The following is a 16,260-nucleotide window of genomic DNA, read 5'->3' as shown; positions in this document are numbered from 1 at the left end:
AGTTGGCTTTCTTGAATAAACCAGATATTTGGTGATCAAACATTAATCTGTAGGCCTTTATTTGTTATTTATGCTGTGATAAGCACTTGCTTGATGTGGCTAGGACATAGCACTATACATCCCTATCAATGATTTCCGAGTAGTCGATAATGCAAAACTCTCACAACCTCTACATTATTAGCACGATGCGGAAGAGAATTAACAGGCAACCACATGTTATGAACAAAACATATAATGGAATAACTTCTAGACAATGGCTTTAAATTGGCAAAACGGACTCCATATATGAATGGGGTGCAACTGTTGGAAGGAACGCTCACATCAAAAACATTTTGCAGGCAACCAAGTGAACGCACGGATGTTGCAAGTCTATGAAGTGGATGTTTGATTAAAACACCCCACACTTCGTTGCACGTGTGTGCCCATGTGGGTTCATTTATAACCTCCTGCCATTGCAAGATTTCAACTAAACAGCAGTCGCACTACATTTTGTGTGCTTCATTTAGTCTTCCACAGCAAATATCGTCATACAGTCGAACGACTTTGTAACAAAGTGCCCGGGGCCTTCGAAATCGTTCGTTATACAGGTCACTTCGTCGTAAAGGTTGCTCACTGCACAGCTTCAAATAGAACCAGAACGTAATTATTTTTTCCTGGTAGAGGTGCTCGACTGCAGCAATTGCTCTCTGGAGGTTTTACCTTTAGTTCACTCTTATGGTCTGCAACTTTCTAATTGCGAACGTCAGCTTTTAGTTCACTCTTATGGTCTGCGACTTTCTAATTGCGAACGTCAGCTTACCCTGCATAATCAAGTTATGCACTTCGGTATCCAATTGATAATGATTTAAGTGCAAAGCAAGTTCAGATGGCGATGGGTAACCTGTTTGTACAGTTGCCTTACGCTGGGCAGGAATTTGTAAGCATTTCTGAACCTTTTACCAAAGGGATTGCGATCTGCTGCCATTTGGTGCTGGTGTTTGTACGTACAAGTGCAATGGTATGCTGCAATATTTCTTCATGGTGCCAAACAGTGTTACTCTTGAAGAATGGAGGATAGTAGGAAATTTCGCTGACGTGCACATAAATTAATCGTGTAGCTGGTGTAGAATTGCATTCTGTAACATTCTTGATTCAAACAGTTAGCTTAGGCTCAGTAGTTGGCGTAGTTGTGTGCGACAGCGTTTTGTGCAAGTCATCCTGCGACCCTGCTTGCAGGCTTTCCCACGCTAGGCACCAAAGATCATTTTTGTTTTCAGCTTAATTTGAAATGGCTACTTTAACCGTCTGTCTAGCCGTTGCTGTAGACGCACTAGCCATGTTACTTGTGCCTGTCATGTACTGCATTGTTTCCATTCTTCAATTTGTACCTGGTTGTAGATTGTGTTTTATAACCAGCTTGTATCTCCACAATTGTAACCGAGTAAAAAGTGGTATGTCTACATCAAGCTTCTTTTGTAGCTGGATCCTGTGCATTTTGCGTTGGCAATTTTGGAACACTTTTGCAATTGAATCGATACAGTTCAAATTGTAGGCCACCTTTGTATGCCAGAGCTTAAAGTAAACAATGTGGTTATATCACGCTTGTACTTTGCCAAGGAGCAAGCTCGGCGGCAACCAACGAAGGTCCATCGAAGAGCCAGCTGTACTTTAAAATACTTTGCCTGGTGCATTGCGTAGTCATTTGAGTAGTTGCATGACTGCGACAATACCTGTAGTACGGTTTATCGAGTAGAGCTTCTCCAATCTCTTCCCTGCGTGACCCAATATACATAAAGGAAAAGCGAGACATCCACCCAACCGTAGCAATTGCTACAAAGAAAGCCCATACGGGTTCCTCGAAAGAAAAGCCCCGCAGTTGAAGAAAAATTCATCCTGGTCCTGGACGTCTGGTCCGGGTGTCTCATCTTCCCTTTATAAATTACTTCACTCCACCTTGTGGGTTTCCGTAGAACTATTACATCATGACATAATACAGTTCCCCACTCAAGCGCAGTTTCAAAGATGTGCAGCGACTGTGTGTGCGTAACTTACACAGAGCAAATGCCACTATTGCTGAAGAGTCCTTTATTTTTTCCACTTGCGCATGTCATACATATGATACATGACAAATCTGTCTGCCAATTCCGTGACCTCCAAAAAAGGCCAGTTTGGGTATTGTTCATACAAAAATGTTCACAAAGCTCCGGTGTGCGCATAACTTTCCAGATTCCTAGCAGAAAAAAAAAAAAGTCTGCCTTTGACATGGTCAACACACAATCGTGTTGCAGCAGCAACTATACAAATGGACACTGCTTTAAAAAGAAAAGAAAGAAAAAAGCACTTGATACATGACTCATACGCAAGTGTGACATTCTCAAAAACCTGCAACACAACGTCTGTAAGTATGTACAATAAAAATCCATCCTCTGCTGCCTCACATGCTAAACATGAAAGACAGTAAGTACAGAAAAAAAAATGCTTGCTGTGACGAAGGTGGTGGTTGCAAGCGCTGAAAAAGATGTGAAAGAACTCTCCTTCTCTGCCATGCTGTTTGACAACTTCTCAGTGGAACACAAATGTTGTAGACACGCATCTGTCATTCTTCCAAGTCTCTCCCGAGTTCTTAAGGCAGCCATCACAACCCCAACACTCCTTGACGTCCATGTCGCCGCATATAGGGGACCTGCCTTGCAGCCATCTCAACAAGGTGGTTGTCTTTTAATGTCTTTAAATACATGTACACTGATAAAAAAAAAAAACAAGAACAACACACAAGAGAGAACAGTTGAGTGGCCTAGAAAAGCAGTGTGCTCATGCCGCCCATGTCACCCTGTTCCTTGATGAAGATTTCGAAGTACTGGTAGATGATTGTGACGGCAAGAAGGATACCCGTGCCACTGCCAATGGCACCTGTGCAAGAGAAAGCAAAGGCTTTCAGAATGAGGCACAACCATGCGCGACCAAGTGTTAACTCACATAGCTCACTACAAAAGTGTAGGACTGAGGAACTGAGAATTCCACTAATTTGACTTCGATTAATTTATTCATAATGAAGGACCTGGCTGGCACCCGTAGGTTTATATGAGCCAAGACTCATTATTTCTATCACAAAATTTGCCCTTGCTAGTTCATTAGAATTTGTCTCGTCGACACACAACATGCCTGTGCCATTGCCACCACATGTGCCTGTGCCATTCGGGTTGTGCCCGACCCGAATGGAGACCCCAATGGCGCTGGTCTTGGCAGCACTAACGAGGAATGAACTTGTGTATGACATGCTATATTCACTGAAAATACAAATTTCTGGCCTGCACTAAGCTGAGCTTCAAGCAAAAATGGCAGCTCACAACGAATGGTTAGTGCCTTTCCCATTCTAACCTGCACATTAAAAAATGAAAAAGAAAATTGGTCTGAAGGCTGATGGTTCACGACAACTTGATAAGAAACTTATGTTCGCGCTGTTGGCAACAGCCTACTGCCATGCCAAGGTTGCCATCACCGCCATTGTCATCACAACATGGCGAGAGAAGTTTTTCTGTAGGCTGGCATTGAATATGCAGTTTTTACAAAAGCTCATAAAAAGGAGAAGTTACTTTGCATGCTAAGGCTACCGACAATGAAGCTGAGTTGCAAGTTTTTTGATGTTTAACAGTCTTGTAACACATGACAAACTGGAAAAGTGCTTAGTCCAGGCATCAGAAACCATTTCTATTTGCCGTGGTTGTGTAATCGTTTAATGAAATGTGGAATATCAAATACGGTAGGAAACAGCGACAGCATGCGACTCATACTGACAAAACTGTCTGAGAGTGGTGACTATGGACAAGAAGCGTAAATAAATTTAGAATATATGAAGGTAAACTCTGCAGTTTCCGTTTTCTTTCTAACTGCCAGAATTGGAGGAGTGCTAAGTTTTTTTTTTTTTTTGCTATAAAACTGGGTGGGTGCTAGATTTGAGGGCATGTTAGATTCAGGTAAACACTTCTTCTATATCGTCTGTTATTTAACCCACTGGATAATTGTATAATTCCAATAAACCCGTTAAGGTTAAATTATCAAGTTCAAGGTTGAAATTGTCAACTGCAGTAATCAGCAGGTCGAAGGTTGCTTTCTGCTTGTACATCTAGAATAAATGCTACGACATCAAGGGGCCATGCAAAAGCTAGCAATGTTATGTTGAACATTCCACAATCGCCATCTAAAACACAAATGTGTGTGTGTGTGGGGGGGAGGTAACATCAAAGAGTCTACTGTCGTTAATTCAACGCTGACAGGACCAACAATATTGATCTAATAGTGTGGCTTGTCAAATTAAACAACATGTCGAAAAAATTTCAATACACAGCTGATCCATTTGCCAGGATTTGCTCGATTCTAATATGCGTCCAAAACAAACCCGCGCCCGCTTTCCGAATGTGTCCTATGACTATGTCTCTTCCGACTAAAGTCTACACATTTTACAGCGGAAAGAAAGTAGAATAGTAATGTAGAAATTACACTTGAAGGGCCCTTGAACCACATTTTACTGAAGTTGAGAAATGCATTTCAAGTTCAAATACACTACCTATTTCAGAAATACTTCGCTGAAAAAAGTACTTCAATGCGTTCAGCTGAAGCAGAGTTATTGGCAATTTGGCTGAGATGTTCACAGCAGCGTATGCTATCCTCGGACTGCTTTTTCACGAAGCCCAAGGGCTGGTCCAGGACCCCTTTGAGGCTCCTAGGCAAAGTAGAAGTCTAATGAGCACCCGTTTCTTTAGCAAGAAAAATGGGCAAGGGTTTTAATGTGTTGAACCATGGTGACTGGGGGTTCCATAAAGTCTGCTATGTGTTGTGTTATGTGGTAAAGCATATGAAAGCTGCAAACGCCGTTTTCATTTCACATTTGATTGCACCATGCAGGCAATTTTTTGCCCAGTTTTCTTGGAAAAATAGGGGATCAGGTGCAAGCATGCTGACCGATCAAGTTCTAATTATTCGGTGCTGGCCAATTTTAGGATCAAAATAACGAATTTTGGGCCCACAGAAATGCATGGGTGCTCGGGGGGACTTGCGGTTGGTGTTCAATTATCTGGAGTCAAATTAATGAATATTTGCTGTAGAAGATCATCTTGAAAGCTGTGAAAGCCAGTGCAAAGCAGTATTTCAAAGTGAAGTCGTCGTCACGTACCCAGGAAGTCGGCAAGCACCGATAAGGCTCCGATGCACAAGCCTCCAAATGCAGCTGCCGTGGGGATGTACCTGTTCAGTTCGTGGATCATGGACTTTTCTCTGTGACCGCGCATCACCATTTGTTGCTCCTTTAGTTGCTTGGCAACCTGGGTGATAACAGAAATGGTATGCCAATGCCACAATCTTCACATACCAAACCTAATTCTAAAGAAAGTTAAAACCATGTTCATTGTATCAGCCTGCAAGAAATGGCACTGATGGTTTATCTACTCGTTTGCTACCGTCTTTTCTTGTTTACTATTATCTAAACAAGGGACAAAAATCAATCTCCATTTTCAATTTAGAACATGATAGCTCTCTGCACCATTTTTTCGTTACAATGACTCTTGGTCAATTAAGCAAACTTCACTGATCTGCCTGGTCTCTCCTTTAATTAACATCATAGCACAGACGAATGCAGAGAACACTTTTACTTACATCCTTGGCACTAGAGCCCGACACCTCTATCCACGTCTTGGAGAAGAAGGCGCAGGAGCCTAGCATGAAGACAATGTACAGCACTGCATGGACGGGATCTTCCAATATGTGAGCCAAGTTCTCGGGTGGCGAGAGGTAGTAACAGAGGCCTCCTATTGGGTACGCCCTGGCAGGACCCGCGCCACCAACATCCTACAGAAGTAAAACAAACAAGGTTCACAAAAAAACCTTGGCAGAATCATGATAATCCAAGGAACTTGCATACAGCACATGGACGAAAGATGGATAGGAGCGGACACACACAGTGCTGGCTTACAAAAAAGGCGAGCAGTATACAGTACACCCTTGTTATAACTAAGCCACTTTATTTGAAGTTCTACGAGGTCCCGACTATAGTCATTGCATTTTACACCAGATTATTGGAAGTGGAGTGGTGCCGGATTCCACTCACTAGGAAGTGCGAAGCAGCAAATCTGAGTGAAACAGCTTGGTGTAGCATACATGGTAACACTTTCCTTCTGTCTGCTTACCTGGACAGGCAAAGGCAGCACAGCGGACGATCCTCCAAACTGAGGCTACATCACGCATTCATAACCGACAGACAAAGCAGCAGCTGACAGATGTCTTCAGAATCTTGCTGTTATGTTGATTCTAAAGAGCACTGCCATGTTTCAATGCAATGTACTCTGCTTTCTTTACACCATTCAAATGCACTTCAGCACTTCTATGGTTAGTATGGCTCTCTTAGAGCCTCTCTGATTTTTAACTAACTAGAGCTTACTATTATGAACTCCACTTACCGTCCTGACCATTTCGTTATGGTGAGGGCTTTCTGTATGCAGTTGACTTCTATTAATTCGATCTTGACGAGATCAATTGAATTATCCAGTGTGTCAAATTTTACAAGATGTGGGGAAAATGCTGAAAAACACCACTGATTCATTTGGCAGCATATTCCAGATTCTAAAACGCCCCCAATAAAATGCGTGCCAGCTTTCCGTGTCAAAAAAAATGGCTGTGGCTTAGGTAAGGTTAAGCCCAGGATGCGAAGCATACTAGCCTTTATTTTAGTTGTTGAACCACTGTTTAGCCTGGTGAACTGCTGTTGCTTGGCTATATTTGGTTCGGCTAGACGAAGAAACAACTCATGCGTTACTCTGCTTCGCCTTGGACGCCCCGCATTGGACGCGGTGAGCGTCGAACAACGCAGCGTTCGGCGCGGCAACGAAATGTGCGCCTGAGCAAGCGACGCATGCCTGAGCCTTAGAAACAGCTCGTTTCTAAGGCAACACCGCATTCACTAGAGGCGCTTTTGTACCGCTTTGAAGCATCGTACTCGTGGCTCAGTGGTAGCGTCTCCGTCTCACACTCCGGAGACCCTGGTTCGATTCCCACCCAGCCCGTCTTGCAAGAGTTGAGCCAAAGCCACTTCTCCTCTGTCGTGACGTCACGGTGTCACGTGGTATTCAAGGCGACACCGCCGCGCCTGAGGAGCTGGGTTGAGCTCTCGTAATATGCTTCGCATAAAATAAAAAACTAATGTAGAGATGACATTAAAGCTGCTAACGGAAATAGAAATCTAATGCACACCTGATTAATGGTATGAAAAAAATGGTATGTGTTAGAACTGCTCAATACCATAATCAGACACTATGTGCTGACTGGTCAAGTTCAAATGATCTAGCGAAAGTCAATTTTAAGATTGAAATAATGAAAGTTCGGGCCTGTGAAAATGCATGGGTGGCGGTCGGGACATTTGGCCACGATCGAATTAACCAAAAAACCAAACTAACTGCAGTCAAATTAACAGATGTTTAGTATACACATTCATCATGACCGACATACCAAAGCTATGGTGTGCTACACCCTGCAGTTTTATCGCTGCTGTCAGGCCCACTATTCGTAACGCTTAGTTATTTTTTTCATGGTTATAACTCATGGCTTAACCTTCAAGGTTAATATATGAGTGTGTCCAGCAGCTTCAATTGCACAGTGGGCAAATTAGCTGCTAGACATATGCATTGGTGTTTATGCACATAAAAAAAAAAAAAAGTAGTGGGAATGCTTACCGCCCAGACTCCCAGAAGGTTGACAAATACATTTCCGCTGAACTTGACGGCAAGCATCTGGATGCGCAGAAAAAAAAAAAGAGAGAGAGCAAGAGAGAATTAGGGCAGATTCAAAACAAAAAACAATTGACACAGAGTGTAAGTTGCTTTGAAAATTTTTAGCATATCACTGACAAGATTTAACATCTTAAAACAACACAAGTTACCATATTTACTCTATTCTAACGTGCCCTCTATTGTAACGTGCACCCATTTTCTGTGGAAAAAAAATAAAAAAAACAAAAAAACAAATGCCCTCAATTGTAACATGCACTCGTTCGCAGTGACCTAAAAAAACAAAAAAAAGAAAAGTCCTTTACAGTACCGCACACTTTATTCTTCCGTACAGAAATACAACTTTCTCTCATTTGGAAAACGAAGATTTGCTCCCTATGCACTAAAGCTGCGATAAATAAAAAAAAGTTGCAGTTTCGCTCGAAAGGCAAAGCATCGATTGCGGCAGCATATTTGTAGGCAGCTATACGAAAAGTAAGGATCGTAATTTTAGCAGCCGTATGAACCTTTAAACATTCACTTATTAACTAAATAAGCACGGTGTCATGCGTGCACAAGCAAATATGAACAAGCCTCACTCAACAACTGCGGAAAGTCTTCATTAAAACGCTGGAGTGAGGAAGTACAGTAACAGGAGCAAGAAAATTGACCTTTGTGCGACTTCTCGCTTCAATGCGAACTAGCGACATGAAAACAGCACGATGCGCACCTAGATGCGTAGCCTGTGTTTCCATCGCATGTCACTTTCAAGATAGCAGCCGCGCAAACGCCGTGATACGGCCCCATTTCCGTCCGTCTCCACACATGTGATCACTTTCCTTTTATTTGTTGCATCGTGATGAACTCAGCGTGACTCCACAGTCAGCACTTCTATGCTATAGATCAAATGCATAAAACAGGAAGACGGACGGTCAACTAAGCTAAGGACACATGCTACAGCAGATGGAGAAAGCTACAGCAGCTAGCTCGGGAAGTGCGTATGAGGCGGCCATTTTGAAATGCCAACGACGATACAGTAACGTAAATTTAGGGTCATACTTGTTTCTAATGCGCACACAATTTTTGGACTCGTTTTATCGGAAAGAAAAAGTGCACATTAGATTCGAGTAAATATGGTACGATAGACTTCACAGCAGAAGGCTCTGTATTATGGTTGTGCCACACCGGCATACAATACGACATCAACTGTGCCATATAGTACATTCTCAGTATTTATTTGGCCATAGAATGCATGCTCTTGCTTTCAATAATAGCCCCAGTTACCAGCTGCACACGAAAAATAAATTTCTCAGCTAAACCAATTATTGTACATAAAGTGTGCCTATTACACTTTTTAGTGGCAGAACTTCTTTGATGCAGTACTACGGGTGGTAAACGAAGTTGCCGCAATCACTACAGCTGTCATCACCACGCCCAATATTATTAAATATGTGTAGCAACAAGTTTAGAAACTTAGGGTCTTAAGACACTTAATTACACTAACCGTGCCAGAGTAAAATTCATTTCAATTCTAATCACCTGACATTCCTTAAGGAGCTCTCAACTTTCAATAACACAAACGTTCTGCATTGTGTCACATATCATTATTGTGGCTGTGAACATAACATGTGGCCCTAATGACTGGCAGTCAAATGCCACAGCCAACGAGTCACGGAGGCATGAGGACCTTGCAGCGGCTCACCTGAGAGATGACGTACAAGTTGGAGACGAGTGCAGACTGCAGAATGATGGGGATGTTGGACGTGTAGAAGAGCTTGATGGGGTAGGAGCTGTACTGTCCACGGTAGCGGGCAGACTTGATGGGAAGATCCACACGGAAGCCCTGTTGGAGAAGAGGGAGGACACAGATGGGTCTCTTTTCTCTTTTTTGTTCCGAGCGGAGCAGCAGGTCCTTCCTTCAGCAAGGAGCTCCTAAACTAGGTGCTATTCAATGCAAGACGTTTCTTGGATGGCATTACAGGGTTCCGTAAAGCATTAAGATCCATTCACGTACCCATTTACACTCCTTCACTCAGTTCACTATTACAAAGTGAGTGCCAAGCAGCTTTTCGCTGCATTTTGCAATGATTCTTGTCATATTTAATTATTTCATTCTTTTTTTCATCGCTGACTCGCACGACGCTTTGACTCCGTTATCACTGGGATCAGCCTCTTGACACAAAAGATGAAGTGAAATTGATGGAATTGTAGAAAAAGAATACTTATGGAATACAGTACCCATGTTTTCACTTTTCAGCATGGTAAACTACTGTGACTTCAAATAACTTGCATGGGACCTTGAATTATGAGCAATTGTTGCATTCAATCACAAGCCAAAATAACACTCTGGTTGTCTCAGGTTGCTGAAGGGCTGCTCTTATTCACCGCTTCTCCGTCTGTTTATTGAAATAGGTGAAAGTAAAGTGATAGGTTGACTGATCGATAACTAAGCAAACAAATTGCTATACGCCCTGTACCTCCAGTGATTACTGCTTGCACAGCCCAGAGTCTGGGCAAGGATATGTGAACATCAGAGGACTCTCATGAGCTGGAAAGCTGTAATTTATATTACTGTTCAAATGAGTTTTTTTTATACATTCCTTCCACATACCACAACAAGGCCCAAGGCTAACGAGCAACAACAGAAGGCGAAGAGGTTAAAGTGCGCACCTGGAAGTATATAACTATGGCAAAGACGAGGACTGTGGCCAGCAGGTTCATGAGGTTGGGCAGGTTGGCACGGTAGAAGGCCTCTCGCAGGGCACGCACCTTGTCCGACCGTGTGGCCAGAAGGTGGAAGAGCGCAATGATGGCACCCTCGAATTCGGTGCCTGCATGGAGCACACCAAGAAAGCCCCTCTGTAAGTACTCTAAATGCGCAGTGACAAATGCATACTCCATAAAAAGAGTAATTGTCAATATTGTAAAAGGCCCTTTTATTCGCACCGTGGCAGCAGTGTATTTGCGACCCCAGAAAACTTCCTATTGCGTGCATGTGATACCATGGTTTGCCAAGAAAAATGAATTGGTCCAGTAGTCAACCACAGGTACATGTTATTAACTTGTTAAATCATAAGAAACATACCACATGCATTGAGCTAAACGTATGCAGCTTTTGTGTACATTTCGGAATAAAATTTATTTAACAAACTGTGTTTTAACTGCATAGTAATATTGGTACTGGCTCGATGGTTTACTTAAGAATGCTTGGTAAACGCATAAATGGCGGTGGCCGGAGAGTAAAAATATTTCGTTTGTACGGGTGTCCCTGCTAATGTTAGCCAAGCTGTTCAAAGAAAAAAGAAAGATATAAAAAACACGGTGCAAGGCACGATTTTAAAACCAACACTGTTCGGTTGTCGGACCACTGACGACCAAACACTGCAGGTCTTGTATCTTGCACCACGATCGTTTTATCTTTTCTTTTTCTTTGAATAGCTTGGCTAACATTAGCTGGGACACACGGTATTTTATGTTGAAGTTACCATATTGTTTGTCTGCTGTTCAGAGAAGATGGTACAGTTCTCCATTAATTAGGTACGACAACCTGTAACATGTCTAGTGCAAGTATTTACTAGGGCTGACAAGTACAGAAACTTCAATACTACACGTGACATGGTTTTTTTTTAGTAACCTTCTAAAAGTCACGCGCATCATCTTGTAACCGCACAGTGCTTTGAAAGAAGATACAAACTGCCCAGCCCAATGTGTAAACATTAATAATCTAGTTGGCGGGGTAAACCTATTGCATAAATACATTACAAAATACATGTTTTCATAACATTCTTACACATTATCTCTGCTCGTTGAAAGAAGCAGCATTAAAAAGCATTAAATAGTAAACTGACGGCTCCGAGTACAAGTGCAAATCACTTACCGGGGTAAAAAAAGAAACTTCAATCGAAACAAAGCCGTTGCTATCATCAGACGGTTGTGACACACAAGCTCAGATTCAGATGTCTACTTGCATCTGTCTTGCAATATCATTGCGCTCTTGGGACCAACGGAAGTGCCAGTACACAGCGCACATAAATTTTGAGTCAAGGAGCATCAAAGTAAACAGAAACGAAACAGTGAGCCTTAAAGGTCACCAGGAGGGTGTCCCTTCAACAAAATCCTGCACAGCGACATTCGTTGGATGGTACCATTATAAGCCACAAATAGGAAAAGAGAACTTTAGTTTTGTGCCCTCTGTAGTTCATGGGAATCCCTATGCTGTTTTGATTGCATCTGCTGCCGAGGAAACTCGCTGTTCTGAGATTTAAAGTACGTGTACAATCGTTATTGCATGATCTATGCACTACACTTTGTTTGTATGCAAATGCCAAAATCTGGTGAAGTAACTTTCAAAACAGTTAACAGCTTCTCACACTGAGACACCGTTGGGAGACACTGGTGTAGAAAAATGCCTTTTTAACACACACGAGAGAGAGAGAGAAACATGTTTGTGCTATTATCACCAGGTATACAATATTTTTCCAGAAAAATATCCCAGGTCAGGTTTCATGGGGGCTTCCAAGGCCCAGGCAATGTGTTGACGGTGTGAAAACAAAGCACTACTTTTCACAGCGAGCAAACAATTCTGTTTTTGTTGTTGCGTAAAATAAATTTAAAAAAAAGAAACGGAGGCACAGCCGAAGGTAACTGCCACAAGCTGCCAGCAGGATAAGAGTGGCTTGATTTTGTATTGCGAGAGCTTCTATGCTGGAACTTCCAACTTCCACCAAAAACAGAAGCCATTATTTTTAAGCACTTCATGAAATATACGAGTTTTCAACGGCAAGAACAAGGCATTCTGATATTCAAGGGCTCTCAAAGGTTTAAAGGACTACTACGAACCCCGTGTCCTACCTGTGCTCATAGCCACCCTCCTACTGTCACAAGCAACTCAATCACGTAGGTCCCAACAATGCATTCCCCCACCTCTTCCCTTCATGCCTACTTCTATAGGTGCTGTCCAAAACATGGCGACCATAATCAGATTCCGGCTCCAGCAATAGCTTCCAGTGCGTTCAGTCAGCAAAAGCATAGCCTTCAAGATCAGTTTCTGTTACTCAAAGGGAGTTATCGCTGTGGCTTAGTGGACACTGCTTAATTGGAAAACATACATGGGTGCCAGCACAAATTGATAAAAACAAAGTTTGCCGCCACAATCTGCACACAAGTGCATACTTGTCACTTACCTCGGCCAGTGTTGACTGTGGCTGGACTGAAGGCCTTCCAGACGATGGTCTCACAGATGTTGGTGGCAATGAAGAGAGAGATACCAGAGCCCAATCCATAGCCCTTCTGTAGCAGTTCATCCAACAAAAGCACGATGAGACCCGCCACAAACAACTGGATGATGATGAGGAAGCAGACACCAGCACCAATGTCGGCTGGGTCCCCGTACATGCCCGTCATGACGTACACGATCGCCTGGCCAATCGTGATCACCATACCAAACACTGAAAAACAATTCAGAGGGAAAGATGTGGGAAAATGGCAGCACCTTCAAGCATCTTTGGAGCACCAAAACACCTTAAGTGTTTTTATCAAGCACTGTGTTTCCTAACTATGAAAAGAAGGTCGTTAACTGCAACTGGCCCTAACCTTGTAAGGGTTGCCAGGAAGCAGTCACCTTATACAACTTCAACTTAGCCTAAATGTTATTCTACATCCACAGTGACTTTGCTGCTCTAAAAACATCGACAAATAAATTGACTCAACATGGTTATACACTTTTTTCATACTGTCGCGTGATCAGGTCATGTCCTGCTGTTATTCATGATGTTCTCAATCATGTGTTGTTTTTTCATGTTCATTTTATTAGCAAATTTTCCAATTACATAATCATGCACCAACAAGCTCAAATAGTTATTATTCTGCAACATCTTTCTTCACTTAGCTTTAATATCTCATCAAAGAGTCACCACAAAGCTCAGTACACCCTTCTACAACACTATAAAACATCTGGCTCTGCAGACAAAGCAGTTCACAAAATGAACTAATAGACACTCACATTTCTGCGCGCCGTTGAAGAGTGCCCTGTCCTTCGGCGTGTCGCCAACCTCAATGATCTTTGCTCCCGCTAGCAGCTGCATGATGAGACCTGATGTGACAATAGGCGAAATACCCAGCTCCATTAGGGTGCCTCGGTTTGAAGCGAGAATGACTCGCATCCAGTAGAAAGGGTCTGCGGAATCTGAAGACATGATCCCAAAAAGTGGAATCTGCAGAAAAAAAGAAAGAAAGTTATTCGAACACCTAGAAGTACAAGCAAAGATTCTTGCTTAGATATTCAGAACTTCAATATGGCCCTAAACAGAAATTATGGGTTGTTATGACACATGTGTGCGCAAGACATCATTTAAACAGATGCGTAGTCAATGGGAATAAAATGTGAATGCAAGAGTGAATGAGAAGGTTACCTTTCCACATTTTCCACTCTGAACAACATTGAGGCAATTCATTCACAGCTGCTTAGATTTGGGGCTAGTGGGCATTTAGTTTCTGGCTGTACCCCAATCACACATCTCACTTTGAAGTAATCTGCTGTAGGAGGTTCTCTTTATTTCTTTCCAATCGGGCTTCATTCCAGCGTGATGGCACATATTAGCTGCTGACGATTACATAGGCCGAGTCAGTGGCATAATATTGTACGCAGTACTGCCCGTCGAGATGTACAATCGCCCGAATATCAAACATGGGCACCATTACTTATTTGCGCCTTACGACTATCCTCTAACCAGCTTCTTCTTGCCACATTCTGCACTTCGGAAAGTAACCTTGGGAACTTTGCAAGCCTAGGAATGAACAATGCGACTCTCTTTCACTAGGCATCATTGAATTGTCTAGTTATGCCTGGAAACAAAACGAATGCTGCCATGGAAAAAAACAGAAATCTAACTGCACCTATAAAACTGCCTAAGGGATGCTTGCAACAATACCCTTTTCCTGGTTAATTTTTATTTTTGATACTGTCCACAGCCATGGTTCGTAGTGAGCACTAAGTCATATGCTGCAAGTATTCTTCTATATTTAAACATGTTCTTCAAGCAGTACACAACGCTTGTTGGTATCGAGGTCAACTACTACTTCAGTCTCACCTGGCAACAAACGAGGAAGATGAAAAGTGTTATCGCTGTCCATAGCACCTTTTCTCTGAACTGAATCTGGAATCAAAAGAAAAATGCAGAATGCAGTGTTATAAATATAACTGCACTGTAAGATTACTAAAGCCCAAGTATGTTAACTTACAGCACAAGTACCTAAAGTATTGCTTACCTTTCGTTCTGGCTTTGCAACTTCAGGTAGAATACCACAAAAGGGCTTTATAACTTCCAAAAACTTTACTGCAAGGACAAGAATGCTCAAATTAGATAACATCATCCTTTCTACGTCTAAAATACCAATTCATATATCGTATGTCAATCAAATTTTAGAGTCCTTGAAATGATCGTGGTGCGATTGTGAAATAAAACCAACGTTTCCACATTGTTACGGGCAACTTGAACGGCACCTTCTACGGTTAGACTTGCATGCTTCGTTGGATATCTACGTATGTCTTATGGTGCAATACGTGGGCGTCATAATACCGTATTAGCCTGGTAGCTGCATTTATAGCTAAAAGGTGCTGAGTACAGAGGTCGCATTAGATGCTTTGGAACTACAAAACATTTTGAACCTTCTAAAGCTGTTCCAAACCCTGACGAGCTGCGCTCATTCGTGTCGAAATTTTCACGGTCATGAACACGAACTTACAAATGACGCTCACTATAACCACGGCAGACTCAGAGCGGATACGCTCCTATCATGTGCTTTAGTGATAGCACATGCAAGATCAATCTAAGTAGACTTTAAATGACAAATGATAAACCAAGATGTTTTGTCAGACCGGCTGCTACACGTCCCCGGCAACGTGTCAACGTCACCAGACTGACACTTAAAGCGGCGTCCACGATGACCCCGAAAAGCTAAGTTCGGTGAAGTCAACGGTACCGAAATAACTGCGCGATCGCATTCGAGTTGTGCACATTGAATGACAAATCAAAGCTTGTCACAATGTCCAATTCGTGGGGGGACTGCTAAATCTTGTTGAATGGTGCCCTACGGAGCCCAACTACGTGAGCAACAAAGAAAGCCGGCAAAATGTTCACGAAAGACGTTCTCCACGGTGCATTCATCCTAACAAGGGATGTTGAATCGCACTCGTAAACAACACCAAAACGTCAAGCTCTCTCTGAAAAGTCTTGAAACATCGCTCTACTTACTTCCCATGTTGCTCACTTGAGTGACCACTGCTTGAGTATGTGTAGTGTGTACGACGGCCAACGACTAACTGTCCCACCACACACACACACGGCCGCCAGCGGCTGCTAACAACCGGATAGCGGAGCGTACACCGGAGCAAAAGAAGTGACCACGTCGCCAGCGTTGCGCATGACGTTGCAGCCGCCCATTGTGGAAGGCATGTGCGCGTTTTGCGGCTGTCTTTGGCCAAAGTATGCAAAAAAATATAAAAATATAACACGTTATCTCAATTACTGGG

The 16,260-nt window shown here is 42.7% G+C and overlaps 1 protein-coding gene across 1 annotated transcript; it reads right to left on the bottom strand.

The window, feature by feature from the left end:
- Positions 1-2,047: 2,047 nt before the first annotated feature.
- Sec61alpha (SEC61 translocon subunit alpha) lies at positions 2,048-16,146 on the bottom strand. Its single transcript, XM_065449569.1, has 11 exons — positions 15,983-16,146; positions 14,997-15,064; positions 14,819-14,884; positions 13,732-13,942; positions 12,914-13,177; positions 10,401-10,561; positions 9,433-9,573; positions 7,698-7,754; positions 5,629-5,820; positions 5,150-5,297; positions 2,048-2,889 (listed from the first exon to the last, which is right to left on the bottom strand). The coding sequence occupies exons 1-11, from the start codon at positions 15,987-15,989 to the stop codon at positions 2,774-2,776; spliced, it is 1,431 nt and encodes a 476-aa protein (XP_065305641.1). The 5' UTR covers positions 15,990-16,146; the 3' UTR covers positions 2,048-2,773.
- Positions 16,147-16,260: the final 114 nt, after the last annotated feature.

Source organism: Dermacentor albipictus, chromosome 5, assembly GCF_038994185.2.
Source record: "Dermacentor albipictus isolate Rhodes 1998 colony chromosome 5, USDA_Dalb.pri_finalv2, whole genome shotgun sequence".
NCBI classification, from domain to species: Eukaryota; Metazoa; Arthropoda; class Arachnida; order Ixodida; family Ixodidae; genus Dermacentor; species Dermacentor albipictus.
Note: the sequence above shows the minus strand (reverse complement) of the source record. Positions and strands in the feature narration are given on the sequence as shown.